Source organism: Pongo abelii, chromosome 4 (assembly GCF_028885655.2).
Source record: "Pongo abelii isolate AG06213 chromosome 4, NHGRI_mPonAbe1-v2.0_pri, whole genome shotgun sequence".
In the NCBI taxonomy this organism is placed as follows: Eukaryota; Metazoa; Chordata; class Mammalia; order Primates; family Hominidae; genus Pongo; species Pongo abelii.
Window position 1 is genome coordinate 90,643,384 of NC_071989.2, and position 27,996 is coordinate 90,671,379.

General features: G+C 36.0%; 2 protein-coding genes and 1 non-coding gene across 8 annotated transcripts in view; 1 reads left to right on the top strand and 2 right to left on the bottom strand.

Annotated features, from left to right (window-relative positions):
• Positions 1-27,996, top strand: part of XRCC4 (X-ray repair cross complementing 4) — a 310,135-nt gene that overhangs the window by 11,882 nt on the left and 270,257 nt on the right. For 3 of the 6 annotated variants that reach the window (XM_024246674.3, XM_063723883.1, XM_054555081.2), the window contains exon 1: positions 27,852-27,996. The exons of 1 other annotated variant lie outside the window; for it this stretch is intronic. The gene's annotated coding sequence lies outside the window, so the exon portion shown is untranslated. Of the gene's footprint in view, positions 1-27,717 lie in introns of those variants that run through there. 2 more of the 6 variants (XM_024246673.3, XM_024246676.3) reach the window with 2 other exon arrangements.
• TMEM167A (transmembrane protein 167A) lies at positions 1,186-27,746 on the bottom strand. The gene is given in 4 exon segments (NM_001135331.1): positions 1,186-5,494; positions 12,001-12,035; positions 15,133-15,242; positions 27,655-27,746. Coding segments are annotated over 4 exon segments (219 nt in total). The 5' UTR covers positions 27,658-27,746; the 3' UTR covers positions 1,186-5,423.
• Positions 14,333-14,466, bottom strand: LOC112133661 (small nucleolar RNA U109). Its single transcript, XR_002915286.1, has one exon. It is a non-coding gene; the product is annotated as a small nucleolar RNA U109 (small nucleolar RNA).

Below are 27,996 nucleotides of genomic sequence, written 5' to 3' on the forward strand. Positions count from 1 at the left end.
CCAGTATTTAGCCTAGCTATAGAAATCAAAAAAGTTGAGGTGGCTGATAAATTACAGGTTTTAGCACTTTGGGAACAAATGCTACATCCCTACACATTTGCTTTTAGGCTATTTCCCTTGTCAAAGCTCAAACAGTAGTGTCTGGGTATTACGCAGTTTCTGAATGAGTGTTCTCATCCTCCACAAAGTGTGTGTGAAGTAACTTACCCTTGTTTCCAATATTTATGTTTTCTCCCTTGCCTTCCCTTCCACCCCTAGATGAATCTGTTATTGGTAAGGACATTAATGTAAATGCTCTGAATCAAAAACAGATTTTGCTTTCCTAGTTATATTAAATTCGGTGGTCTTAAGCAAAGCCATTTTGAATTCTTTTGACTTGTTATTAATATAAATTGGAAATTCAGTGATTTTCCTATAATGTCTTATATCAACTGGTGGTTTAATGGAGCAGTGGGGTACATTTACAATATATACTGAAAGAAACAACTAAGATACTGCCTTTCAATTTATATCTGAAGTATTTTTTTAGATCTAACTAAAAATACAATTGCTACAATTCATTTGGTTAGGTAAATTCCTTCTAGTTACAGGTCTGACAAAGGTTTGTCTGTGTTTATTCAGTTTTGGGAAGCTAATAGCAGGAAGACCACATTCCTCAAAGCAAGACAAAAGCCTTTTCATATTTCTCAGTAAATACTAATAATAGTATAAATTGGCTGAATAATCTGACTGATGGACAATGCTCACAAACAGATTTTAGACAGAAAATAATAGCTACTTGCCAGAATGTTTGGGCATCTGAAGGCTCCCAGTTGAGGACAAGGTTGAAAATAACTGTCAGTAATTGATAACTGCCACTTTCATTCAGAATCCGATTTCCACCATCTCTGGGAAAATTAAAGACTTCACACCCAAAGCAAACTACTGGAGTCATTTAAGGCTCTTAAAAGCATACTCAATGATAACAGCAATATAGTAGATCGAATAGCTAGTACGATGCAAAACAACAATAAAAATAATACCCCAAAACTAATCCTGGCCATCCATGAATGAAAATGCAGGTAGGAAAAAAAAAATAGAACATTTCTCTATTATCATCCTACTAAAAAGGTGGAAATTTCCATTTTTTAACCTCTAAAAACTGCTTTCACATATCTGACAATAAGACAAAAGTAGGAGGCTCTTGAGAGTTCATCTTGACTTTTATTATACACTAGACATATATGAACTAACCAGAGATGTGAATGATTCTCTGTACTCTTAAAATCACAGGAAATATATTTCCATCTCCCCCTTTTTTTCTGATATTGGAGTAGCATTTCAGATTTTGGAGATTAGCTTAGGGCAAAGTAAAAGTCATGGAAGGCAGTGTATAAATAACATTAATTATGAAGCCACTTTTCAGAAGCTAGTAGTAACTTGCTTAGTAATAACCACAAGGTTGTGCAGCGTTCAAAATGCTGGTATTAATCAGCTACATATTTTGAACATCTACTGTTACTGGATACCAAAGAAAGTGAGTTATTTAAGAATCTTCCATTCTTGTTATAAGCTTCCTATGATCCAGTAACTTCTCAAAGGCTTTGCAAAAAGCATAAGTCCTTGCTTTTTGAGAATTTTTTTTTGTGCACCCAGGAAATGTAAATGCAACCATCACTGCTTCTTGTGCAGGTGTGTACTTTAACAATCAGGGCTGCTTTTGGCATCAAGAGTATGAGCTATTAAGAGTTTCTAAAAATACTGACCTAACTAGTCAGTTGCCTCCACCTTATATACTATTCAGGCAAGTCTTCAGAAAGTATACTACTGTATTCCTAGTCCAAAATAAGGTAGGCATGAATATATTCAACCTTGTTTGCACATACACCAAGGAAGAATTTAAATTTTTGCCCTTAAGTAGTTTTGTGTTAGGCAGGAGGAAAAACATATTCGATTTTGAGGTAGGTAATCAACAGGAATGAGAAAAATACAAGACAGTCTAAGATCTAACCTTTGTCTACCTTTCTAGGCTTATGTCTTAATACTCCCGAAGTGGCACAAGCTAGGTTATTTCTAGTTCTTAACAGACTACTGTGCTTTTGCACAATGCTCTCAAGTTCAGCTTAAGCAGTGCTCCTCTGGAAGTTCACACCCTAACTGAACTGTCACTCTTCTTTGTTTTCTTCTAGAATCCTGGGATTATCTCAATAATAAATGCCATCACATTGTATTTTTAATACATACTTCATCTCTTTCACCTAGTGCACTATGAATTACTACGAGGAAGAAAGCTGTGTGCCTATCTTCCTGTCTTCAGTGATGATATACTGGAAGAATGGTGTAGGAGTAGAAATATTCTATTTACCAGTGCTAACTCTTTTTCACAAAACCAGGCAGAGATCTGCTCATTTTTACTCTGTAAACTTGGAGAAGTTAATTTATTCAATCTCTATTTTGTCCTAACTAGACTGATCATCTTATTACTAAGATGAAGGAATCTCTTGCAAGTTACACGTTACTATCATCCCCCGGTATGAAAGAGCGATTTTGAACCTGAACATACAAAAGCATTCAAGATAGTGCCTGGCACAGTAGAACAGGGATTAACAAGACACTGGACTTGATCCTCAAATTATTTAAGCCACAGAAGGGATTCAGACTCTGGCCTTTTGATTGACCACCTTTTAAGACTGTTTGAAAAGACAATGCCCTTCCTATTAGCACAGCTGAAGCCAATCCGGAACTAAACATCAGCACACAAAAAATGCCAGGATAGATGGAATCAAAAGACTCCGAAGCCAAAAGGAGGCTAGGGAGAGCAACTGAACTTAGCAAGCTGAGGACTTCAGTGTCCATCATCCGATCCTGTCCTGTAACAACAGGTCTATATGATAGAGATATTCCACCTGAGCTGGAGGCCATTATCCTTAGCAAACTAACACAGAACAGAAAACTAAATACTACATGTTCTCACTTAGAAGTAGGAGCTAAATGATGAGAACTCAAGGACACAAAGAAGGGAACAACAGACACTGGGGCTACTTGAGGGTGGAGGGTGGGAGGAGGGAGAAGAGCAGGGAAAATAACTACTGGGTACTAGGCTTAGCACCTGGGTGACAAAATAATTTGTACAACAAAACCCCTTGACACGAGTTTACCTATATAACAACCTGCACATGTACCCCATGAACCTAAAATAAAAGTTAAAAAAATAAAAGAGATATTCTATCTGATGCTTAAGTTGATCTTTAATAACCTTCTGCATCCCACCACCCCACCAAAACCACAAGAGAAATATCTCAATATTCTGTGGGCTTAAAACCACCTACACTGCCCTTTGGGTTAGAGAACAGGATTCAGTGGTCCTCTTTGAAAAATATACATTAAAGAAAATGTTAATTGCTTTTATTCATACTGTGTCTCTCCCTGACTTCTCCAAAAGCTTGTGTTTCAAAAGGTCAGAATGGTTGTTGTTACAAACATGCTGCCTCCCACTCTGTTTAGCATCTATACATAGCAAAAAGTTTTGTATGTTTCCACAAATTTTCCGCCAAAATTATCTCTTCCTTTACTTTCCACCTACCTCCTCTGAGATGCCAAATTAAGAAATGTCTTAGAATACCTAGAATATTCTTCCTGTTTTCATATTTGATTTGTCTTAGCATATAAAAAATTAGTTGACATGGCTTTCAGAAAGTCCAGTTGGCAGCAGAGCTGGACAACAGATGGCCACCCAGAAATTAGATCCAGAAAGGTGACTTACTCAGCATGGATACACTGACAAGAATCTTATTTTTGAGAAACCCTAAAAATCCTTGACCTGATGTAAAGCCCAAGAGGCAGTTTAGAGGAAGAACAATGATTATAACCTGATTCCCTATCTAAAGCAAAATATACCACTTTTAACTGCCATAGACATGCCAAAAATATAAAACCAAAACCAAACCAAAACAAACAAACAAAAAATCCCCAGATAACAAAATACAGAAAATCAAACCAAAACCAAAAAACACCCCCAAACAAAAAACCACCACAGGCAACACACAAGCTTAAGATGTTTCCTAGAATCCATTCCAAGTGGTTTAAATTAGTCTAAAATAAAAATAGGTGGCTTTCAGTTCCATACTTTGTTTCTGCAGAAATAACTACTAGCCTATTAATCTAGAAATAATTTTCTTTTTTTGTTTAAAAAAAGGGAGAGTTTCTTCATTTTACCTTTATGATGAATTAACAGCTGCAAACAATCTAATTAATACTATCGATAACAGGTAATTTTTAGCTAAGATTTAAGTTCCTCTTAGCTCTGAAATTTTCACTGAATTTCAGTTGAACCTTAAGAAATGTTAACCATGACCTTAAAATAACTGCTCTATTGTAAAATTTAGAAGTCACATTCCCAATATTCCTCTTGCCTAGACTAAAAATTGTTGAAGCTCTCCTTTCACTAACAAAGTTCAAAGATACTTATGCCACAGTATACAAATCAGTAGATTTGAAAACTATTTATCACCTCCAAAGTAACAAAAGAGATTCCAGTTCAAGTTGAAAAAACACAAACTGGACTTAAAGTGCTGTGTTAAAAAACAAAACAAAAATACAGTTTCTTTAGGGCAATTAAAATAAATGTTTCATTTTTGAAGCCATGACACTAATAAGAATGAAAAACACATATAGGATAATTATTTTATAATTGTTCTTTTCATTCTAAGAATGTTGTGTTTTTCAAAGAAAGATAGCTTTCCGGTAAAAATTCATGCACAAAATACGTATACTTGACAAGATGTTTCAGAGCCTACTATGCCATTTGGCTAGTCTAAATCCACTAATGTTAAATATCAACATTTTCCCAATACTATTTTTAAGTTACATCTCATTTACCTTCGTCCTTAAGAACTGCATAAGCTTGTTTTAAATATTTTATATACTTGTCATAAACTAGAGTTTGCTAAGAGTAGAGGTACTCTGGTTAATGATCAAAATGGTGTGCCCAGAGGAAAAGCAAGCACTATTAAATATGAATGCAATCCTTATCAACACAAATTGAGCCATTTTAATAAAAAAGCTAGTCCAAAAAAAGGTCTCATTCTACAAAGATTAAATCATTTCCAAATCACAGTGAAAGGAACTTGAGTAATTAAACAATTTTGTTTTCTACTATGTGCCTTAGAGATACCTCACTAAAATTTCGTATCTGATACATTTGCAGAATGTAATATTGTAGTGACAGTACTGAGGTTGATTGTTACAGACTATTAAATGGTTACATCTTAATTATTTATACAGAACATTGGTCCAATAACATTAAAATAGAGAACAGCATCTGGAAATTTATCTCATTCAATGTTCGGAGATAAAAGAGTTAAACATCCTTTCCATTATTTTCTGTAGTAAGTCCTTGTTCACAATGAAATCTGATCGCAATTAAATTCTGGCATTTTCCCCAGCTACTGTATGAAGAGGATGCTGAAGGCCATTACTATACAGCATACTGCAACATAAGGACTCTTCCGTTCACCTGTTGAAAAAAAGGAGATATTCATCTTGATTAACTGAGTGGCTAACCTGGCTATGACAAGGTTATACTACCAGAAAGGGATACATAAGAATCAAGATAACATTCTTCCCTAGGAGGCCCATACACTGGGGGTGGGGCAGTGACAAAAACTGGATGCAACATAAAAAACAAGTACAATACAGAATGGGCTAAACTATTAATATATCAATTTATTTCTAAGAGGATTTTCTTTCCATATATTTAGAAAACCTCGAAAGCATCATTTCTTTGTCACTGTGTAAACTCAGACACTAAAAAATACAATGCAGAATGTAGGACACAGATCCAAGAGAAACGATCTCAACTCAACTGAGGCCAAAGAAATATTGTTTATTTTCTGTCTATAAAAAGAACAAAACTTCCATCCATAAAAAGACACAGTAGTTTTCCTTACTGGTAGCAATTTGTGACACTTAAAGGTACAGGGAACGGGGAGCATTCACGGATGAAAATAAAGAGAGGATGGTCAATAAAACTGCATTTAAAAAATGGACAAATTAAAATGCTTCTAATAAAAAAATTAGAAAAAATATTTCTGAGATAGTATGCTTACTCTGGGTTAGAAAAGTAGAACTAAAACCAACCACTTCTGTGTGAGTCAATTTTTCACATGCATTTAAGGAATGCTTGTATTTGGATGCTTTCCTTTGCATGAAGTAAATCTGAAACTGGCTTGTGAATTGTCTCGCAAATAGATAGAGATCATGTCATCGTGAGTTAACTCAAATTGATCTTATTCTTCTCTGTTCCTTCAATAACTGCAAGGCTATACTAATTCATAAAGCACCAGACATTTCTATGCTGCCGTGAGGGCGGTATAAGAAAGGAAGAAGAAACTACTTCTAGAGATAATCCTGGGTATGTGCCTGACATCCTCTAGTAGAGATGGTTTATACTACCCTCACCTGTGCTTTTCCATGATGTTTAAAGTCAACTCTTTCTTAATGAAACTTCTTATTCCACTTACCAAGTTCAGCAAACTACCTCTAGAAAATGTTCATCCTGACCATCTTTATTAACTAAAATTCTCAAGGTCATTTTCATTTTTATAGCTTCCTCACTGACCTCACACTGCCATGTTATTGAGTTTATGTATTAGTGTCTGCTCATTGTTAATTTCCATAGAAAATATTATATACATACAAAAAAATAAACTTTTGGGATTTTTCTGAAAGTATTTGTTTTATCCGTAGACATTTAATGGACTGCCTTCCGGCTAAAAAAAATCTAGAAAGTGAAACTGTTTTTACAATACCATCACCTCAACTGAAAATAAAAATCTTTTAAAATTAAAAAAATATCTTGGGTCACAATCTGTAAAGAATGCTAATTCTCTTGGAGAAAAAAGCCCAAGTCACCAAACAAAACAAAAACAACCCCATTTGTACATAAATTTCAGAAAGACTTCGTAAGCAAGCCTGTCACTCTTACTAGGGCTATATACCCTCATCTCATATAGTCTTATTAAATACTTACAAGAAATTAATACTGTCCTACTGTCCTAAATTTTCCATATGGTGGAAATTAATTTTTGAGGAAGTTCCCCTTTTCCTCATCCTTCAACTTAGAATGCTATCATTTACATATGGATTTAATTTTCCTGTTTTTAATTTTCTTAAAAGAGACTGCCATGTGGTAGAGCTAAACATCTTTAGTTGAACTTGGGTTTTAATGTTACTTTTTGTCTGGTCTTAGGTCTGTATAAGTGAATGTAAAACAGTTGCTGTAATGTGATGTGTAACATGATAAGATGATTTGGCTAGGTCTTTTCCCATTAAAATTGTATCATTTCTTTGTGGATATATTCTGTGTCAAGAGAAGAGAGGAGCATATGCTTGAGAAAGCAGCATATCAGCAACATTTTCTAAGTCACTCTGCCAAAATGAAAAGCTAATGCTTTCACAGAATTGGCAAGAATGAACATTTAAAATGAACCATTCAACCTATGGCATTCATACAGTCAAGAGAGGAAAATGGAAATAATAAATAACAAGCAAAAAAAAAAAAAAAAAGGACACTAGACACTATAATCAGACATAAAAATAGATCATACTACAGGAAATCATTAAGAAAGATACAAACTAGACATCTTAAACTCAGCTATACTCTTTTCAAGCAATAATTGTGAACAAAGGGGCTGTTTGGGCTGGCTACTAAATGGAACTGTACACACTTCTCTCATTACATAAGATGGATTTAAAATACCTTAATATTTTCTTTATGCATTAGCAACTTAATAAAACTGAGATGAAAACGATGCCTCTTAACTCCAGACCTGGTCTTCCATTATGTTGTCTCTTTGTACTTTACTTGAGGTATTCCTACCACTGTTTCTTGGCTATATTCTTTCTCAGAGTAACTTGTCTCTGAAGCATGCAGTTTGGTGTATGTATATTTATATTTACCACTAACTACCAGTACTAATCATTGAGGATGCTATTTTGTCACTCTTTTCTTGGTTCTTTTTGAAGTGCTTAAGATTTCTCCTATTATTTCAGGGTTTGCAGTTGTTCATAACTGAGTGCCAGATAAGTCTGCACCATAAATTTCTGTAAGTCTAGAGCAGCCCTTCTCACTCCAGTACTATGGACATTTTGAGCTTGATAGTTCTGTTGTGATGGATTCCCTGTGCATCCCAGGATGCTTAGCAACATCCCTCACCTATACCCACTACATGTCCCTGAGTCCAGTTGTGACTATCAAAGCTGTCTCTCTATTTTGTCAAATGTCCCGGAGTGGTAACTACTTATCTAGGGTACATCTGTGATTTTACCAGTTTAAGGTAATGATACTTATTACAAAAGAAAGACTCTTACACCTGTCACCATAAGAGAGAACAAAGTATGACAGAACACTGAGGAAGAATAACTGAATACGTTAAAATCATACTTATTTCTCTGGAAGATAAAGTCTGTTTCAATAGTCGTTATATCAGAATTATGGCCTTGAAACAGGCACTTTTCTATGAAGTCTTTTATGCTTATACTATCATTTGCCATAACAAGAAACTGGAAAGGCCAAAGAACCTTATGATTTCATCATCACAGATTTAGAAAGGACTTCTGGATAATTTAGTATTATGCTTACAATTTCCACCATTAGTGGGTCTTGCCTATCATTAAAAGCTTAAGGGAAGAAAACCTGCTCTCAAAATTATTTCAATGGCTAACAACATATGAACCTTAGACGATGCTTTAAAGATTTGAAGACTAGTTTATGCTATAACCATCTTCAGACATATTACATCAATTCCCAGGTTTTCTTTCAAAAAATCTCTAAGTATAGACATATTTCATTTTATTGTGCTTTGCAGATATTGCCCCCTTGAAAAAAAATTGAAGGTTTATGGCAACCTTGCATTGAGCAAGTCTACTGGTGCCATTTTTTAAAAACAGCATGTGCTCAATTTGTGTCTGTATGTCATATTTTGGCAATTCTCCCAATATTTCAAACTTTTTCATTATTATTGTATCTTTTATGGTGATCTGCGATCACTGATCTTTCATGGTACCATTGCAATTGTTGTGGGGCACCATGAACTGTGCTAATATAAGATGGCAAACTTATTTGATAAATGATACACCAATGATAAGAAACTACAGCAAGTTATGCAGAAACTAGCTAAGATAACTGATGAAAGTAGCTACACTAAACAACAGATTCTCAAAGTAGACAAAGTGGCCTTCTATTGAAAAAGATGGCATCTAGGAATTTCACAGCTAGAGAGAAGTCAGTGCCTGGCTTCTACCACTTCAAAGGACAGGCTGACTCATGTTAGGGGCTAATGTAGCTGGTGACTTTAAGTGGAAGTCAATGCTTATTCACCTGCTGAAAATTCTACAGCTTTTAAGAATTATGCTAAATCTGTTCTGCCTATGCTCTAGAAACAGACAACTAAGTCTGGATGACAGTATATCTGTTTACAGCATGGTTTACTGAATTCTTCAATGGAGGAAGTAACCACAGATGTGGTGAAAAGAGTAAGAGAACTTTAATTAGAATGGGAGCCTGAATATGTGATTGAATTACTATAATCTCATGATGAAATCAGAATGAATAACTGCTTCTTATGAAGCAGTTTCTTGAGATGGAATTTACTCCTGGTGAGGATGCCGTGAACATTGTTGAAATGACAACAAAGGATTTAAAATATTACATAAACTTAGTTGATAAATCAGTGGAGGGTTTGAGAGGATTGAATCCAGTTTTGAAAGAAATTCTACTGTGGATAAAATGCTACCAAATAGCACTGCATGTTACAGAGAAATCTTTCATGAAAGGAAGAGTCAATCCATGTGGCAAACTTCACTGTTACCTTAAGAAACTCTCAGTCACCCCAACCTTCAACAACCACCACCCTGATCAATCAGCAGCCATCAACATTGAGGCAAGACCCTCCACCAGTGGAATGATTATGACTCACTGAAGGGTCAGATATAATTATTAGTGATTTTTAGCAACACAGTATTTTTCAATTAAGGTACACACATTGTTTTTAAAGACACACTGCTACTCCATACTTAATAGACCACTAATGTACACAAAACTTTTATATGTACCAGAAACCAAAAAAAATTGTTGACTTGCTTTATTGTGGTGGTCTTAGACTGAATATGCAGTATCTCTGAGGTATACCTGTATTACAAATACTCAGTTTGTATTTTTCAGTCTCATGAAGTTTGTTTCCTTTATGGACCATCCTCTAAATTTTCCACATCTCTGAGAAGTTGAAAACCAAAATAAAACACAATACTCTAAATGGAACACAGTTTATCTAATGGAGATGACTCTTCAGTTCTCCACCCTATTAAAAGGGATTAGTTGAGAGAATTTAGGCTGTTGTCAGACTGGCTAACAACAATAAATGTCAAACGTAGAAAAAATATTTTTCATTATAAATGTCTAACAGCTCTATGAAAGAAAAGTAGTTATGCATAAACTCAAAGTTAGAAGAAGAGTACTAAAACAAAAGAATTTTTCTTTGGTTATGCAAATGATTCCAAAGAGGACAGATAAGAAATATTCAATTTCAGTCCAAGTGGTATATGTACAAATGCCTGGAGTTTTTTTTTTTAATTAAAAAGGTTAAAAAAGGGTGTAATTTATTATTCAAGAATACTGATGAATGGCTGGGCACAGTGGCTTATGCCTGTAATCCCAGCACTTTGGGAAGCCGAGGTGGGTGGATCACAAGGTCAGGAGTTGGAGACCAGCCTGGCCGACATAGTGAAACCCTGTCTCTACTAAAAATACAAAAAATTAGCTGGGCGTGGTGGTGGGCGCCTGTAATCCCAGCTACTCGGGAGACTGAGGCAGGAGAATCGCTTGAACCTGGGAGGCGGAGCTTGCAGTGAGCAGAGATCGTGCCACTGCACTCCAGCCTGGGTGACAGTGCAAGACTCCATCTCCAAAAAAAAAAAAAAAAAAAAAAATACTGACGAATGATGCAATAAAATACATGTTAATTCATTCACTTAATCATTTGAGAGTCTACTATGTGCTGGGCACCTGGGTACCGTGTTAAATGTTACATATACAGGGTGAATGGGTAGGAGTATATTATTAACTATAAAAACATCTATGATGCTACTAATCCCTTATCATGGAAAGTTGTAAGACAACCACATCTATCTTAACATTAATTGCTTCTTGGCCTTTTAGCTAAGATCAAGTGTAGTACTTTAACTCGAGTCAAACAGTTCGGCTATGACCACATGGGTTCAACAGACAAAACAGTTAAACATTCTGTTACTTTAAATAGGGCAATAAAGTGACTATGTTTAGATAGATGCTCAGAAAGACTTTCATTAGATGGGAATACATCCTAGTTATCAAAATGGTGTACATTATACAGAACAGCATGCTCTATACTTCTATACTATCAACATGTGTGCATAAAACCACATTTACTTCCCCCAATACCAGGAATGCATGGTATTTGATATCTAAATTAGAGAGACTTTTCTATCTCTGTGTTAATGAAGTATCCACCAAATCTAGTTTTATTCTTTTTTTATTTTGAGACAGAGTCTCACTCTGTCACCCAGGATGGGGTACAGTGGTGTGATCTGGCTCACTGCAACCTCTGCCTCTCCGGTTCAAGAGATCCTTCTGCCTCAGCCTCCTGAGTAGCTGGGATTACAGGTGTGCATGCCCAACTAATTTTTAGTAGAGACAGAGTTTCATCATGTTGGCGACTGGTCTCGAACTCCTGACCTCAGGTAATCCTCCTGCCTTGGCCTCAAAAAGTGCTGGGATTACAGGCGTGAGCCACCACGCCTGGCCCAAATGTGGTTTTAAATAGCATAAGGAAAACAGCTTGGTACAACTTATAAACTTTTGCAAAAATGCATAAAATTGGGAAGCCTGCCCTTTAAAAATTAACATTTGACTTGTGAGATTATAACCTAAGTAAATTGGTCAACAATTTACAGCTGAAGAAATGGAGGGAGATTATAGACACTTACCAATTCTGGCACACTTCCAAAATATACCCAACAATCTGCATAGAATAAAAAAAAGAAAAAAGTAGCTATTGATTACTCGGAAATAAATCATTCTCTTGATATCATATAGGGAATTAATTGTATATTAACATATTAACCTTTAACACTTTGCTTCAAATTTGAAATCTCCTTATTTGATGTTGAGCCACCATTCATGTATGAAAGTAGGACACAATGACATATCAACCATCAATGTACAGAAACTGCTATGAAATGGAATATAAATAGTGTCATAGGTCAAATTCAGGGCAAATTAGTGAGAGTGGCAAAAATTTGCATAAGGGCTTACTATTCAGTTAACTTACTCTACTTTCAAAAGCAGAAAATGTATATGGCAATTTAAGCATCAATTTTGATAAAATGTTAAATGAACAGTTTTTGGTTGAATGTGACACCAAAAGCAGTCTTATAATAAACTTTAATTTCTTACAGAATGTAGCTCTAAAGTTAAATAATCTATAATAATGAATTCCAATGATGGTATTTACTTATCTGTGTCATTTACTAAGAAAGAATTAAAAATGTGCCTATATTTTCAATATAAGTAGAAAATCTCCTAGTTTAAAGGACACTCTATGTGAATTCACTAAATATGGCATTTAAAGCACATATTCTGGAAATAAGTATTAGAATGGAGATATATATTTCAATTGTATGAATGAATATATTACGAATTACATATTATATGGAGTTATCACTTATTTGGCATGTATAACAAATCATTTTTAAAAAAAGACCAACTGAGTCATCAATGAATAGAGATATCTTAAAAAGTAACACTGAGGACAATACTTTGTTGGTCTGACAAAGTAAAAGAATTATAAATAGTGTCACATATAGTTGCAAATTAAGATAAATTAATGTTATGTAAATTAGAATTATTATCTCAAGAAAATCATAATACTTAAATTCCAGAAAAATTTATAGTATACTTTTTTTTTTTGCCGAAAGAGATGAATGGATAGTGAATCATTACATCTTAATGGGTAAGACTGACAGAAAATTCTGGTTCAGTTAAGTTCTATATATGTTCCTCCTCTGAAGTGTTAACTTCCTGACCTCAAAGCAAAAGGTCTCTTAGCCTATCAACCATCAATGTATAGAAACTGCTATGAACTGGAATATAGTTTAGATTAAATGGAATTAAGCAAAAACATGAGTTTATTTCAAAGTATGAACATTCTGACAGGCTAAACAATTTTACTATAGAAATAAAATGACAAAGCCCATATACATTCCTGAAAATAAGCTAAAATAAAGGCCAAATTATGCTTAAATTAAATCCTACTTACTGGTTGTGTAACTGTGAGCAAGGTATTGTATCTCTTTAACAAAAGGACCCACCCTCAAAGGGTTGTTATGAGGATGAAATGAGTGATTATACAGAAAGTCCTTAGAATGGTGACTTACATGTACTGTGTTCATATATAGGCTAAAGGTACATGTGATAACTCTAGGTATCACTTAAAATTGGCTAACATTTCTTCATCAAACAATGGAATAGGTTAGGCATTTGCAAAGCCATGGCTCCTTCATTCTAGAACCCACTGAAAACCACAAGATCACAAACTCAAGGTCTTTTTGGGTCTAATATTCTAGAAGTAACAAAATATCATTAAGAAACTGGTACAACAGGATTAACATATTAACAGCTTTTATAAATGAGTAAAGAACCCTAACTTGGTAACTCAGAGACTTATCAGCACCACTTTGGTTTTTTCCACATATTTCTCTACCTAGATATATTTCTGTATAATACCCCAATTTTACTTACACACACACACACACACACACACACACACACACACACGAACCCTGTTAGTTGATTAAAAAAATGTAATTACGTTGCTTAGTTATTATGGCTAAATACCAATAAGTATATTTGCTGATAATGCTATCAGGTCTATGAAACCAGGATAAAGACCATGTAGTAATCTTTTTTTCTGCTGCTTAGTTCTATAATATTTGAAGTAGCAACAACTGAAGTTATTTTAAACAGTGAAGTCATCAAGAACTTGCTTTATCCAATCTGTCTAGATATCTCCACCTAACCATGGTATATATTCTCACTATAATAAAAGATTATGAGTCTCATAAAAACTTGTAATTTTAACAGAAAGAGACTAGGCCTATAAAATTTTCTATACAAAATAATTCTTAGTTATAAATCAAAATAAAATGGTGCTTAACATGTATATAAGTAGAAATAAAGGTTTTAAAAAAAGCTTTCAAACAGTTGACTGTATTAGCACATATTTTAAAATGTAAAAATAAGCATGCTCTTTTTGGTCTTTTATGTTGGAGAAATATACTACCACTCAACCTTTACTAGAAGGTTGGCAGCCCTGAGAACTCCTTTGTTAATGTAGCATGTCATGAATATATTCCTGCTCCCAAGGAATGAGAAGCAGACATTTCCACATGCGACCTACTTGCTTTGAAGAAGAATTTTTGTAATAGCATAGGGAAAGTATTCTACTACTATGTAATTATTCTTTAATGAGATAAACACTTAAATATCTTAGATGGACATTATGCATTATATTAGAATTCCAATAAACTCAATAGGAATAAGTGTTTACTAGAGTCTACCATATGCTTTAATTCTAAGTTTACAGTTGGCAGGTACAGAAGGGAAAGATGCAATGAAACTGTCTACTTGGATAGAAAGACTTCATGCACAGCCAAGCAACAAATAACGTAATTTCAACAAATAGGTGAATATTGAAGAATAAATGCAACAGGACTTTACTGAAAAAGGTGGAATGAAGAGAAGACAGTGTCTACAAGGAGATGGAGTATTATCATAAAAACTGATGAACAACTAACATCTATTTTCACCTTCAGTAGGTTAAATCCCTCATGCAATTTTTTACTCTTAACACATTTTAGGTCACTTCTGAAATTTACCTTTTAATTTAGTAAGATATTGTGAATATGAAGTTTTTGAATTTTTAACAGGAAGAAGATGAAAAAAGTTATCACAAAACCAAATTACATGTAGGAATTAAATTATCTAATAATTTATATGTTAACTTACATTCAACATCTGTAAGAACTAATTTGGGTGATTAGACATCATTAGTAACATACCCAGTTTTATTTCTGTCCAGGAGGCTGGGTGCCAAGGATCGAATATAAGCACAGGTACATATAAGCAGCAAGATTACAGTCAATAGACTCTGAAAATTGAAAATGGCAGACTAAAAAGAAAAAAAAAGAAAAATTAATATCACAAGAAAAACTGCATAGGTAAAAAATGTTTGACAACTCCACATTTAGAGTCATGTTTTTATTTCTTCAAGAAAGCAAGCAGAATGACAAGTCTGGCAACACTTAAAACCAGAATCTTGAGGTCTTCTACAGTCTTCAAGCTCTGCCAATAGCTGGTTTTATGGCCTTGGCGGAATTACTAGCTTTTCTAAGTCTTTGGCTGGGCGGAGAATGGGGAGACAGACTTAAATGCTAGCTAAGTTTCTTTTAATTCTGAATTTTTTTAAGGATAAACATCCTTTAAATTTAAGCTATAATTTTCCATGAGTTGACAAATACTAGGCTAATAGATTTTGGAGAAAGAAAGCAAGCACCTGTACTTTCACTGTTGGATTTTTAAAAGTTATTCATTACAGGGTGAACATCCCTAATCCAAAATCCAAAATGTTCCAAAATCAGAATTTTTTGAGTGCCAAAATGATGCTAAAAAAAACATGTTCATTGGAGCATTTTGGATTTCTGATTAGAGATGCTCAACGAGTAAGTATAATGCAATTATTCCAAAATCCCACCAAAAATTTGAAATCCAAAACACTCCTGGCTCCAAGCATTTTGGATAAAAGATACTTAGCTTGTATTTAATAGTTCGAGTCTTACTCCAAAGTTAAAATTTAACACAAGAATCATAAGAAACCATAAGTTTCCTAAGTTTCCACAGTCAAACAAAATCATAGGTTTCCAGTTAAAGTAAATGGAGGTGGACTTATTCTATTCAAAATTCAGCTCTAGCATCACCTTTTTAAGGAAGTTTCCTTGAAACCATCTGCCTCCCTTCTCTTATTTTATGTAGAACTCTCTTTTCTAGTCTCATAGCAAACTGTTACCTTTATTATAATATTCATCTCTGAAGGGTAGACATTGTGTTATCAGGTTATCAGACTCTGAATCTCCAGCACCAATCATATGCCTGTCTCACATTAGAAGCCCAATAAGAGATAGTTGAAAAAATAAAATGAAATTAAGAAAGTGCAAGAATATTACTGTGTATATATAACAAAGAATAACATTTTCATCATATACAGGGAAATAAAATATGTCAATCTCACACAACAGCCAGCAATATGCTTGTTTAGTAAACTTAGAGGCACTTTCTAAAAAACAAACAAAAAAATCAGGAATGAAACAAAGAATGACTCATGAGAAAACTTAGTTACATAAAATTGGTACTTGCGGCTGAGTGCTTACTTGAAAAGTCCTAAAGAATTTAGTGAAAAACAGTTATAGATCTTAAGGAAATTGAGTAAGGTGGCTGGGTACATAATTAAAATATATAAATCAACAGCCTTCATAATCATATTATCATTCAGGAGAAAGACAATGGAAAAAAGATAGCATCCAGAACGAACAGCTAAAATATCTAGGAATAAGCTTAACAAGAAATGTGCAACATCGGCATCAAAGAAAAAAACTGACAAAATTTTAAAATACATGCAAGAACATAAAAGTAGAAGAGACTGTTGCTATGATTTAGAAATAGGTTTTCGTCCCTACCAAAGCTCAGGTTGAAATTTGATCCCCAGTAAGGTAATGTTGGGAGGTGGGGCCTAGTGGGAGGTGTTTGGGTTTGGGGACGGGGTGGTGGGGGGTAGATCTCCCATGAATGTCAGGGTGCTCTTCTCGTTAGTGACATCTCGCAAGACTGGATTAGTTTTCCAGGAAATGAATTCTTTCCGGAGAGAGCAGGTTGTTATAAAGCCATGATGCTCCTCCCTCCTTTTCACCAGGTCTGTTTCCCCTTTGACCTTCTCAGCCATGTTGTGATGCATCATAAAAGCCCTTCCCAGAAGGAGGGCCAAACCCTACTACTCTTAGCCTGCACAGCTGAGAGCTAAGTGACCCTTTTTTTTAACCAATTACCCAATTTCAGTTTTTTTTAAAATAGCAACATAACATGGATTAAGAAACCTGGTATGCCAGATTTTTATATTGGAAGGCAACATTGTAAAGACAACCTATAAATTTAAAGTGAACCCAATACCAACAAGTTATCATTTAAACAGACAACCAATTCTGAAGTTCATATGGAAAAAATAAGGCAAGAATAGCCAGGAGAATCTTAAAAACAAAAAAACGGACAACTAGAAACTGTTCCAATGTCATTTGAATCTTTTATATATTTTTATGATAAATACGTGCAAACTACTGAAAAAATTAAAAAACTATATACATTATTTACCAATATTCTCAAGGACAAAAAGTGCTTATGCACAATGCTAAGCGGCAGGCAAAAGGGGATCAAAGATTTCAGATAGCACATCTTAAGGTATGTAAACCTTTATGCAAAGAAAGTGTGAAAATGCTGTGATTATCTCTGGATAGTTTTTTGGTGGGGGGTGGAGGGACAGAGTCTTGCTCTGCTGCCCAGGCTGAAGTGCAGTGGTGGGATCTTGGCTCACTGCAACCTCCACCTCGTGGGTTCAAGTGATTCTCCTGCCTCAGTCTCCGCAGTAGCTAGGATTACAGTCATGCTCCACTATGCCTGGCTAAATTTTGTTTTTTTTTTTTTTTTTAGTAGAGACAGGGTTTCGCTGTGTTGGCCAGGCTGGTCTCAAACTCCTGATCTCAAGTGATCTGCCCACCTTGGCCTCCTAAAGTGCTGGGTTTATAGGCATGAGCCATCTCTGAATAGTTTTTAATCTAATTCTCAACTTTTCTAGATTTCTCAAATTGTCTAAGTGATACTTTTATGGTCTGAAAAAGACAAAAATGATTTGTAATTACCAGTTTATTACTTGTTTTTCTATGCATTATTTTTTCATAGATATAACAAAGATAAAATTTAATGTATCTTGGGTTTTAATTAAATTGGGTTTTAATCTTAAACCTGTGAAAGCCAGTGATACACATTTGATAACATAAATCAACGAATTAGCTCATGATCAATTGTAGATAAAAAGCACGGTATCTCACAATGCTTATCTTTAAAAGGTCATATTTTGAATATGTATGTGAATATATTAATAAATAATATTGGATAATGACCTCATAGAAAATAAAGCAGACTTCCTCCCAACAAGATAACTAAATGTGTATTTAGTATCCACTTTGTCTGAGAAATGAGGCAGAGACGATTAAAAAAAAGGCACATGGCATGATTCCTTCTCCGCAGGAGTTTATGGCTAACAATAGCAATTACTGATATTCACTGAGTACTTGTTTTATGTTATCCTCATGTACCTGGGGTAAATATTACCTGAATTTTATACATGATTGTTATTACCTGTATTTTATACATGAGACCGAGGCACACAGCAGTTATAATCAAGTAATCAAGTGAAAACAGAGCATGTACTTTAAAAAGTAAATAGTAACTCATTGTTGAACGTGGAAGTGAGTTATGCAGACAAAAAATGCCATTTTTGTAAGAAAAAGTCAGGAAAAGCTTCATGTAGAAAGCAGGAATGGAGTCAAACCTTGAAAGGGCACCATTTAGATGGGCAAATAGCAAGCTCCAGGAGAGAAAAAACATGTGGGAAAAAAACCCTACAGAAAAAGTCATTAGCACATTCAGGGAATAATGAGAATCTTACTGTATTTTAAGCAAAAGATTCCTACAGTAAAATGGTTGGAAAATAAATCTGCAAAGTAGGTTTATCATTTTCCTAATGCAGTATCTAAATTCATGACTTTGTAATGTGTTCTCTTTCCTTCTCCAAATGCGTTTTTAAAGAAAACATGCTTAAATGATATAATGTTCAGGATTGGTTTCTAAATAATCCAGTGCATGTGGGGTGGGAGAGGGGTAGGGTTGATGATAAAATGCTGAGAATATGAGGGTTCATTATAGGCTTCTACCTCTTTATGTTTGAATGTTTTCATAATAGAAGATAAAAAGGCACTTAAAAACATGCCTATTATGAAAGTAGAGTGTGTATATACGTTTGTGTGTGAAACCATTTACAAAAGAAAACCATTTACAAGTATGAAATATATGATATATACAACTTTGTTCTGGGGGTTTAAAGCCTCTAAAGTTTAAAACAAATAATCTTAGGTGGTAAGTCTTTTAGATGTACTCAGACTGGTCAAAAGTGTTTCTAACTTATGGACATTAGCCTGCCACCTATAGCATTCCCCTTAATGCTTAGCATCTGTTGTCTGGTGATATAAAATTTTAGTCTCAGGGTTAAAGGAAACAGATGTTCCTCTTCGGTGAAAAAATAATTGCAATTTTCAATAGAAAAATGTTATTAAAAGGGAAAGGAGGAATCTAAGAAAAAGGCAAGCATATTTAATTACAAAACAGAGGAAAAGATGATTAAAAGGTGGTAAGTCAAATTCATTTACCTTGTTTAATTTTTTTCAGGGCCTTTTAAGTCATGAAACCTTTTTCAAGGTACCCTATTGAGTTTTGCACATGCTATCTGTTCTTGCCTGCTTGGTGAACTGACTCATCCATCCAACCTCAACTCAAGATTCACCTCCTCTGATGTCTTTCCTGTTCCCACTCACTATACTAAGCAGAGTCAGGATTTTTGTATGTGCATAATACATACACATAACAATGTGTATGTTATAGAACACATCATACTGTACTGTGATTGTCTATTCTATTGAGGTTTTTATCAATCCCCGTGACTATTAAAATATAGTACACAGAGAAGTCACTGAAAAATGTCAAATGAACAGGAACTTGAACGCAACTGGCAATAATGAACATTTTAACAAATCCAAGAGCATACTTGGATTCCAAAGAAAAAATACACAATTAAAAACCAATGTAGATCAGCTTGCTGAATACAGTATTTTGTTAACTCTTCAAAAGAAAACTCCATGTATGGCTTTGCATATATGTTTACTTCTCAATAATATTTTGGAAAATCAAGTAGAAAGGTGCAAATTTCCTTATATTTATGTTAAGGACCTAGGCTGTAGGGTAAAATAAAGATCTGAGGTAATTTCCATTCAGTATCCACATCTTATATCACCTCCTGGAATTCAGATTTTCTATTCTATCAAGCAGCAAGCTTTGAAGGTGCTTGTACATTGGAGAGTGTGTGTTCTTCTGACTTCTTTTAATTCTTAAGATACACACTTTCAAAAGATCTGTAAGACTGAGTAGGCAGGTTAGCTTGACCATTACTCTGAGAGCTATGTCATTCTTCTAAAACACGGCAATGGAGGCCTCCAAACGATTTGTCGTCAAGGGCTCTTTTACTAACCCTCCGCACTGTAGACTTATCTGACAACTCATAGTCAATAAGATCTTTTGATATGCTTAAAACAACGTGTTATTGCACTGAGTTCATTTACCCAAACCGGAAGGAAATAAACTTGAGTCAGTTACTTTATTTGATCATTTTGAAGTAAATCACATTTGCTTAGGTGTTTTGAAATAATAAAAATAATTCACAGACTTTATTTGGCCACCAATACAGGAGATGCAATAATTAATCAATGAATAGATGGAAGGTCAATGCAAAGCTAAGGAAGGGGTCTAGACATGAAATTACTTACAATGTTGACAAACCTCTAAAAAATTTTCTATTTTCAAGTCTATTTGAAAAATTAGAAATTTTCGGCCGGGCGCGGTGGCTCACGCCTGTAATCCCAGCACTTTGGGAGGCCGAGGCAGGCGGATCAAGAGGTCAGAAGATCGAGACCATCCTGGCTAACACAGTGAAACCTCGTCTCTACTAAAAATACAAAAAATTAGCCAGGCGTAGTGGCGGGCGCCTGTAGTCCCAGCTACTGGGGAGGCTGAGGCAGGAGACTGGCGTGAACCCGGGAGGCGGAGCTTGCAGTGAGCCGAGATCGCGCCACTGCACTCCAGCCTGGGCAACAGAGCGAGACTCCGTCTCAAAAAAAAAAAAAAAAGAAATTTTGTTTTAGATTTTTAAAATCATTTTAAAGATAAAATTTCTCATTTTCAGAGTCATTTCTGAACACTAAAACTATATTCATTAAGTCTGATTATAAGTAAGAATTCAATATAGATTTTTTAAAAAGACGAATAAAATACTTCTAAGTCTAAGAGCTCAAGGTATTTATTAACTAAACTTTCAAATAAGAAATCTTAAAAAGAAACCACTGAAAACATTAGGAATAGAAGAAGGAAAAAAGGAATTATCCAAGCAATATAAAAGTGTAAAAACAAAGAAACAATGAGAAAAGCAGAAGAAATATACACATCAATATGCTAAACAAGCTGTGGCTAGAGTGCTCAATGACTGGTTATTAAGCATACTTAATCTGCAGAAAGGAGTGACTAAATCTACAGTATTTTCATTAGTCTTGGATCACTTAGGCACTAAACAAATTGTTTAACAAATTTGTTGTTTAAGGGCCTTATTTATACATAACACTGTGTTGGAGCTTCAAATGTTGACTGCCTCCTATATGGGGAATAAATTTTTACTGACATACTAATTCCTCCAGCTTTAAAACAAAAATTAAATATGAAAGACAACATTTTAAGACTCCAAATAGTAACAATTTTACTTGTATTAATACTTACTTCTTTTACATGAAACTAGTTTATCCCTTTTTGGGGGTGGAAGGGAACACAGAAATGACACTTCTGACCTAATTGTGATAAAAATTATTCAGCATTAGAAAAGTGGGTCAGCATTTATCATTTAGAAAATCTAGGTCACGTCAGCATTTTCCAACTAGTCTCTTAAAATGCAAAACATGAAAATGCAAGGACGTTAGCCTGCATATGAATGCACAAACACACATATATATAATTTGCCCAAAATAAGTGACCAGAATTGGTTGAAAAGATTTCCACTAATACATAAAAATTATCAACATTTTCTTTTGGCATTATTAGCATATAAATTTAAACTTTGTTGCTTATCACGTGGTAGGGTGATGATATTGCACCAAATAGACAAGTAACCTCAGTTTGAGAGCAAGAAATCAGGCTTGATTAATATTTAGATATGAACCCATCACCCATCTCTTCTCAACAACAGTGGCCACTAAACATTTGGGTTAATGAAGTAATCCAAGTATATAAATTTGACCTTAGGTGAATCAACATCTCACATCTCCACTTGTCAGTTTCACTTCATTTGTAAAATGCGGGGGCTGGATTAAACAACCATTTGTTCTCACCAGTCATATTTTAAAAATGTACAGAGTTCTTTTCTACTTAATACTTTCCACTTAACAACTTTCATGCATATGATGAGTAAAACTACAGTACAGAGTAGAAGCGCCTGAACTCTGTTTTCCACTGGCAACACTGATTTTGTAGTTATTTTCATCTCATTATCATGGTACCTACAATTAATTTGCTGTTTGTGCTGCTTCGTTTTGGAGCTATTTTATATACACCTCAGATCTAAAGATAAGGCAAAAGGGTGTCAAGAGTTAGAGAAGGCATATGCAAAACAATGGTAAATGGTAGAGTGAAAAAAAATTAGAATAAATGCTCCATATATGTCTTTGATAAAAAGATTGGACAAGAGAAAGTATTCTGAAGGAAAAGAGCAAAGCCTGCTGTAAAGTCTTTTGACCTTGCAAGCAAGAAAAAACAAAGACTGATAAAATGCCCTATCATATGGTATGAAATCTAATTGCTTATTAGAACCACTTGGAGCTTAAAAAGCCATCATTGCCCAGAAATTCGGATTTAACTGGTTTGGGCATCTATAGTTTCTTAAAACTCCCTGAAAGCTTTTTTTTGAGAGGAGTCTCGCTCTGTTGCCCAGACTGGAGTGCAGTGGCATGATCTCGGCTCATTGCAACCTCCACCCCTTGGGTTCAAGCAATTATCCTGCCTCAGCCTCCTGAGTAGCTGGGACTACAGGTGCACGCCACCACGCCCGGCTAAATTTTTTTGCATTTTTAGTAGAAATGGGGTTTCACCATGTTGGTCAGGCTAGTCTCGAATGCCTGCCTCAGCCTCCTGGGGTTTTTATTTGCAATCAGTATTCAAAAACTTTGCTAGAGAAGATCAGCATCCACATCAGATTCCTACTAGCCTAATGAAGTGGTTATCAAAGGTGTGGTTCATGGAACCCTTTCATGGATTCATAAGATCAGAACTATTGGATGATGCAAAAGCAATACTAGCAACAGAATTATCTGAACTGCTACCTCCTCACCCACCCCCGACATAAAAACTTTGCTTTTCTTAATATTTTTGTGCAATTAATGGTATTGTCGCATAGTTGAAAGGGCACAGCATTTCGTGACAAATTGGTTCAGTTTAAATCTTAGCTCTGCTATTTATAAGCAGTGTGATGTTGGGCAAGACACTTAGCTCTCTGCATCTGTTTCTTCATATTAAAAAATGTGGCTAATAATACGTCTTTAATAAAACCTTGTATGTAAAAGAAAACACCTGTCAGAGTAGGTGCTTAACGAAAACAGTAAGTCCTCACTTAACGTCATCCACAGGTCCTTGGAAAATGCAACCTTAAGCCAAAAGATGTATAACAAAAAAAATTTACCATAGGCGAATTGATATAAACAAGAGTTAAGTTCCGATGGCATATTTCTAGTCACAAAAGCATCACCAAACTTCGAAGTCAATATCAAAACCCTTCTAATATTCAACACTGAAATAAATGTAAGTTATACGTCCACTTAAGAAAGATTAATAAAAACAAGTAAGATAGCTGGCTATTTGCTACTTCAGTTCAGTGTTGACGGTGCCGGGAGCCATCCTAGTAGCCTGGAGTATAGGACATCATTCCAGTGCAGAGCACTCAAACTGGGAGAGTGTAGACACCTCAACAAACTCATTATATACATCTCTGGGATGTGGAAGGGAACTGGAGTACCAAGAGAAAATCCATGCAGAAATGGGAAGAACAGACATGAAGACAACATGCAATTGGGAATGGAGTTTCTTCCTCATACACATTATTTAGGATCTGCTGTATTTCTTTCCCATCCAATAAATCATCCAAGCTGGAGCTGTGCTTCACCACAAAACGATTTTCCTAGTTTTCCTTTCCTTTCAACCCAACTGCTCATCAGAGTTGAGACATTCAATCATCGTATACCTGAACTACAGCACTTGTTTTCAAGCTGGTCTCCCAGATTCTAATCTTCCTCCATTTAAATATACTCTGTTGTTACCACTTGGTTTTCTAAAATGCACACCTTTTATTTCCTTGCTCCAAAGCCTTTATCAAGTAAGCAATTAAACATCATCAAATCATAAAGTCTTTGGCATGGCACAAAGCTCTTCAAAATCTGGCCCCAATCTTTCTAGCCTCATCTATCACCAGTCTACTATACTTAACTTTTTATTCCTGCCACATTGAGGCTCACGCAACTATTGAACTTCATGCCTTTTGTTCCCATAACTGCCATTTCCTTTATCTATGGGATAGAGATTGCTGTCCCACCTCTAGCTAATGACTCCTTCCCTAATACTCTTTAAAGTACAGGCGAGAGAGAATTACTTCTTTCTTGGGGACATCTCTCAAGCAGTTCCCAGCCAGTACTACTCCTTCCACTGTGTTTAATGATTTTCTACATATCTTCTGCTACAAAAGGAGAGAAAATACTTCACATCTATTCTCTGGAGACTCAGTTTAATTATGAAATGTGGGCAATCATTCCTACTTTGCAGAGTTTGTTAAAATCACTTAGCGCACCAAGAAAAAGACATGAAAATAAACTCCCTTACAGTTAACCAAGTAAAGGATCGGAACTGGAAATGATTCTAACTCTGTTTGGCTCAGTCTAAACCCATGCTCTTTCTACTACACGTGTTGTCTTGCTACATCATAGCAGACAACAGATGGAATTTACTTATTTAATAATCTCCCCCACTGGACTGTGAAATCCTTGAAGACACTGAGCATGTTTGTATTCCCAGACTCTTTTTTTTTTGAGATGGAGTTTCGCTCTTGTTGTCCAGGCTGGAGTGCAATGGGACAATCTTGACACACCGCAACCTCCGCCTCCTGGGTTCAAGTGATTCTCCTGCCTCAGCCTCCCAAGTAGCTGGGATTACAGGCATGCGCCACCACGCCCGGCTAATTTTTTATTTTTAGTAGAGATGGGGTTTCTCCATATTGGTCAGGCTGGTCTCCAACTCCCGACCTCAGTTGATCTACCCACCTTGGCCTCCCAAAGTGCTCAGATTACAGGCCCAGACTCTTAATGGAGTACTAACTCCAGCTGGCACTGTGACTGTAGAGATTAAAATACCTAGTCTTTAAGAATTCTGCCTAGAGAGGAAGAAATGCAGGCAACACCTTATTGCTGTTTTCTGTGAAAAGGGTTATGCTAGAGGGATACTGGAAGTATACATATGAACTAGGAATATCCCTATAGATACCTAAAGAGAGAAGAAGAAAATAGAAGGGGTTAAGGGAGGCTTTTTGGAAAGAGATGAGACATGAGAGAAATGTTGAAGGATGTTAGGTGTTGGGGGGAACAAGGCATTCTGAAATTCTTTAAAAGTATTAATTCACAAGTGCTACAATTACCGTTCATGCTGACAGCTGTAAATTATTACTGCTGATAAACATTTTGTCCTTGAAATGCTTTTTAAAAAGATTCTTGGCCGGGGACGGTGGCTCACGCCTGTAATCCCAGCACTTTGGGAGGCTGACGCGGGCGCATCACGAGGTCAAGAGATCGAGACCATCTTGGTCAACAAGGTGAAACCTCGTCTCTACTAAAAATACAAAAATTAGCCGGGTGTGGTTGTGCACACCTGTAGTCCCAGCTACTCGGGAGGTTGAGGCAGGAGAATTGCTTGAACCCAGGAAGCAGAGGTTGCAGTGAGCTGAGATTACGCCACTGCACTCCAGCCTGGGCAACAGAGGGAGACTCCATCTCAAAAAAAAAAAAAAAAAAAAAAATTCAATAAAATACAGTAATTCAGGTTTATTAAGTCATTACCATTGGGTTACCTCACAAATAAACTAAGTTTAGGTGCGAACTCAAAGATACTGAGACACTAATCCACTTCTTAAGCTGCTAAGTTAGCCTTCTTGAAACCTCACTTCGTAGCTCTGCCAACAATGTACTTTTGACATCCCAAACTCACAGGAATAAAAAACCACCTGCCAGTTGTTTCTGTTTTCCACCTATGTCTGATTTATGTATTTATATTTATAAGAAACAAATCACTAAGACTTGTTTCATCCTCAGTTATGTTGTGTTTCTATCGATAAACAGCATGAAGATTTCGGGCATCTGGACATTAAAATAAGTTTGAGTCCTGGCATTACAATCTACTAGGTGTGATCCGGAGCAAGTGAGTCTCATGTTTCACTTCTTTCACTTGTAAACATCTACTCAGAAGTTGCTGTGAACTTGTTATTTCCACGCTTATAAACTGATTTTTTGAAAAGAGCCTGGTACATAAGACGTGATAATAAATGAAAGCATTTGCTACTTTTGGAAAAACAAGCATGACAAGATAGTTTACATACTGTTGATCTTAAGCACAGTACACGCATCTTGTTTTTAGCTAGTCTGACAGTGAGATAATAAAAAGTTATCTTTGACTTGCACTACGAGTAGAAGAATTCAACTTCAGTTTCTAGAAAGATGTAAAAGAACTAAGAGTGACAGTCCTCCTAGTCTCAACTGCCATCTTCCCACCAGGTGGTAAATTCGTCCAGAGAAGAAACTGAATTATTGCTATATGGGATTCTGCAGCAACTTCTGTGAACATAGGTTCATAATTTTTCACCATGGAGACTCAAGCTTTTTGGAGTCATAGTTGTTTTTGGGTCTATTCGCAGGCATGCATCTTTTGCCCAGAAATATACACAACATTTGGCACATGGAACTGGAGGTAAAAGAGGAGGAAGGCCCGAGGCTAGACACCACTCCAATAAGTATATTAAGCTCCTAGAAGAGCAATCCACCTTTGCAGAGAACCCTTAACTATTAAAACCTATAGCTTGTAAAGCAGCATTTTCAAAGTTAAGAGAATAAGGTGGAAGGGTCTTGAGAGGCTACTGACTAAACAGATGAAAATGAAGGTATGGCGTTTGGTGCCAAAAGAAACTCCCCCCAAAAATCAAACAATAACACCAGAGTAAAGCCCCTAGGGCGAGATAAGAAGATGCAACAAAACAAGCGGAAACTCGAGAAGCGCTAATGCTTCAAAGGGTCAATGACCACACATAATCTACGTAGCCATCGTGTTAAAACACACCAACGCATTTTTTTTTTCCTAAACAAAGTAGGAAAGCGGACTTTGCATGAGGGGCGGGCTCCCCAACCGAGCAGTCTTCCTTGGACAGTCCGTCCTGATTCTCTCTGGTTGGCCGTGGAGGGACCACACGGCTCCAAGGCTTCTCAGCTCCGGGCCCACACACCCCGGGCTGCCGCACAAACTGCAGCCCTAGTCTAGATCCACAACCCCTTCTCGAAGATCAACCGCGACCTGGGAGCCCCACTTCTTACCATAGCGAGGCCGGCGAGGCCGCAGCCACATCACCCTTCCGGGCCCCAGGCGGAAGAGGCTGCACGTCCCGTCTGCCCTTCTCGCTCTCTCCAGCCGTCCGGTTGGGCTGGTCACGGCACCGCCTACCAAGACGGGCGATTAAGACGCTAGGATAGGCTTCTCTCCACCGGAAAAGGCGGGATTTAGACCACGTCCCGCAGGCCGGGGGAAGTAGCTGATACTCTCATTGGTTGCAAAACCTTGATCTGTGAAAGCGGGCGTTTTGGAGGATACCGGAAGTAGAGTCACGGAGAGGTAGGATCCGGAAGTGGGGCTGCCTTTTTAAATAACAAAAATCTGAG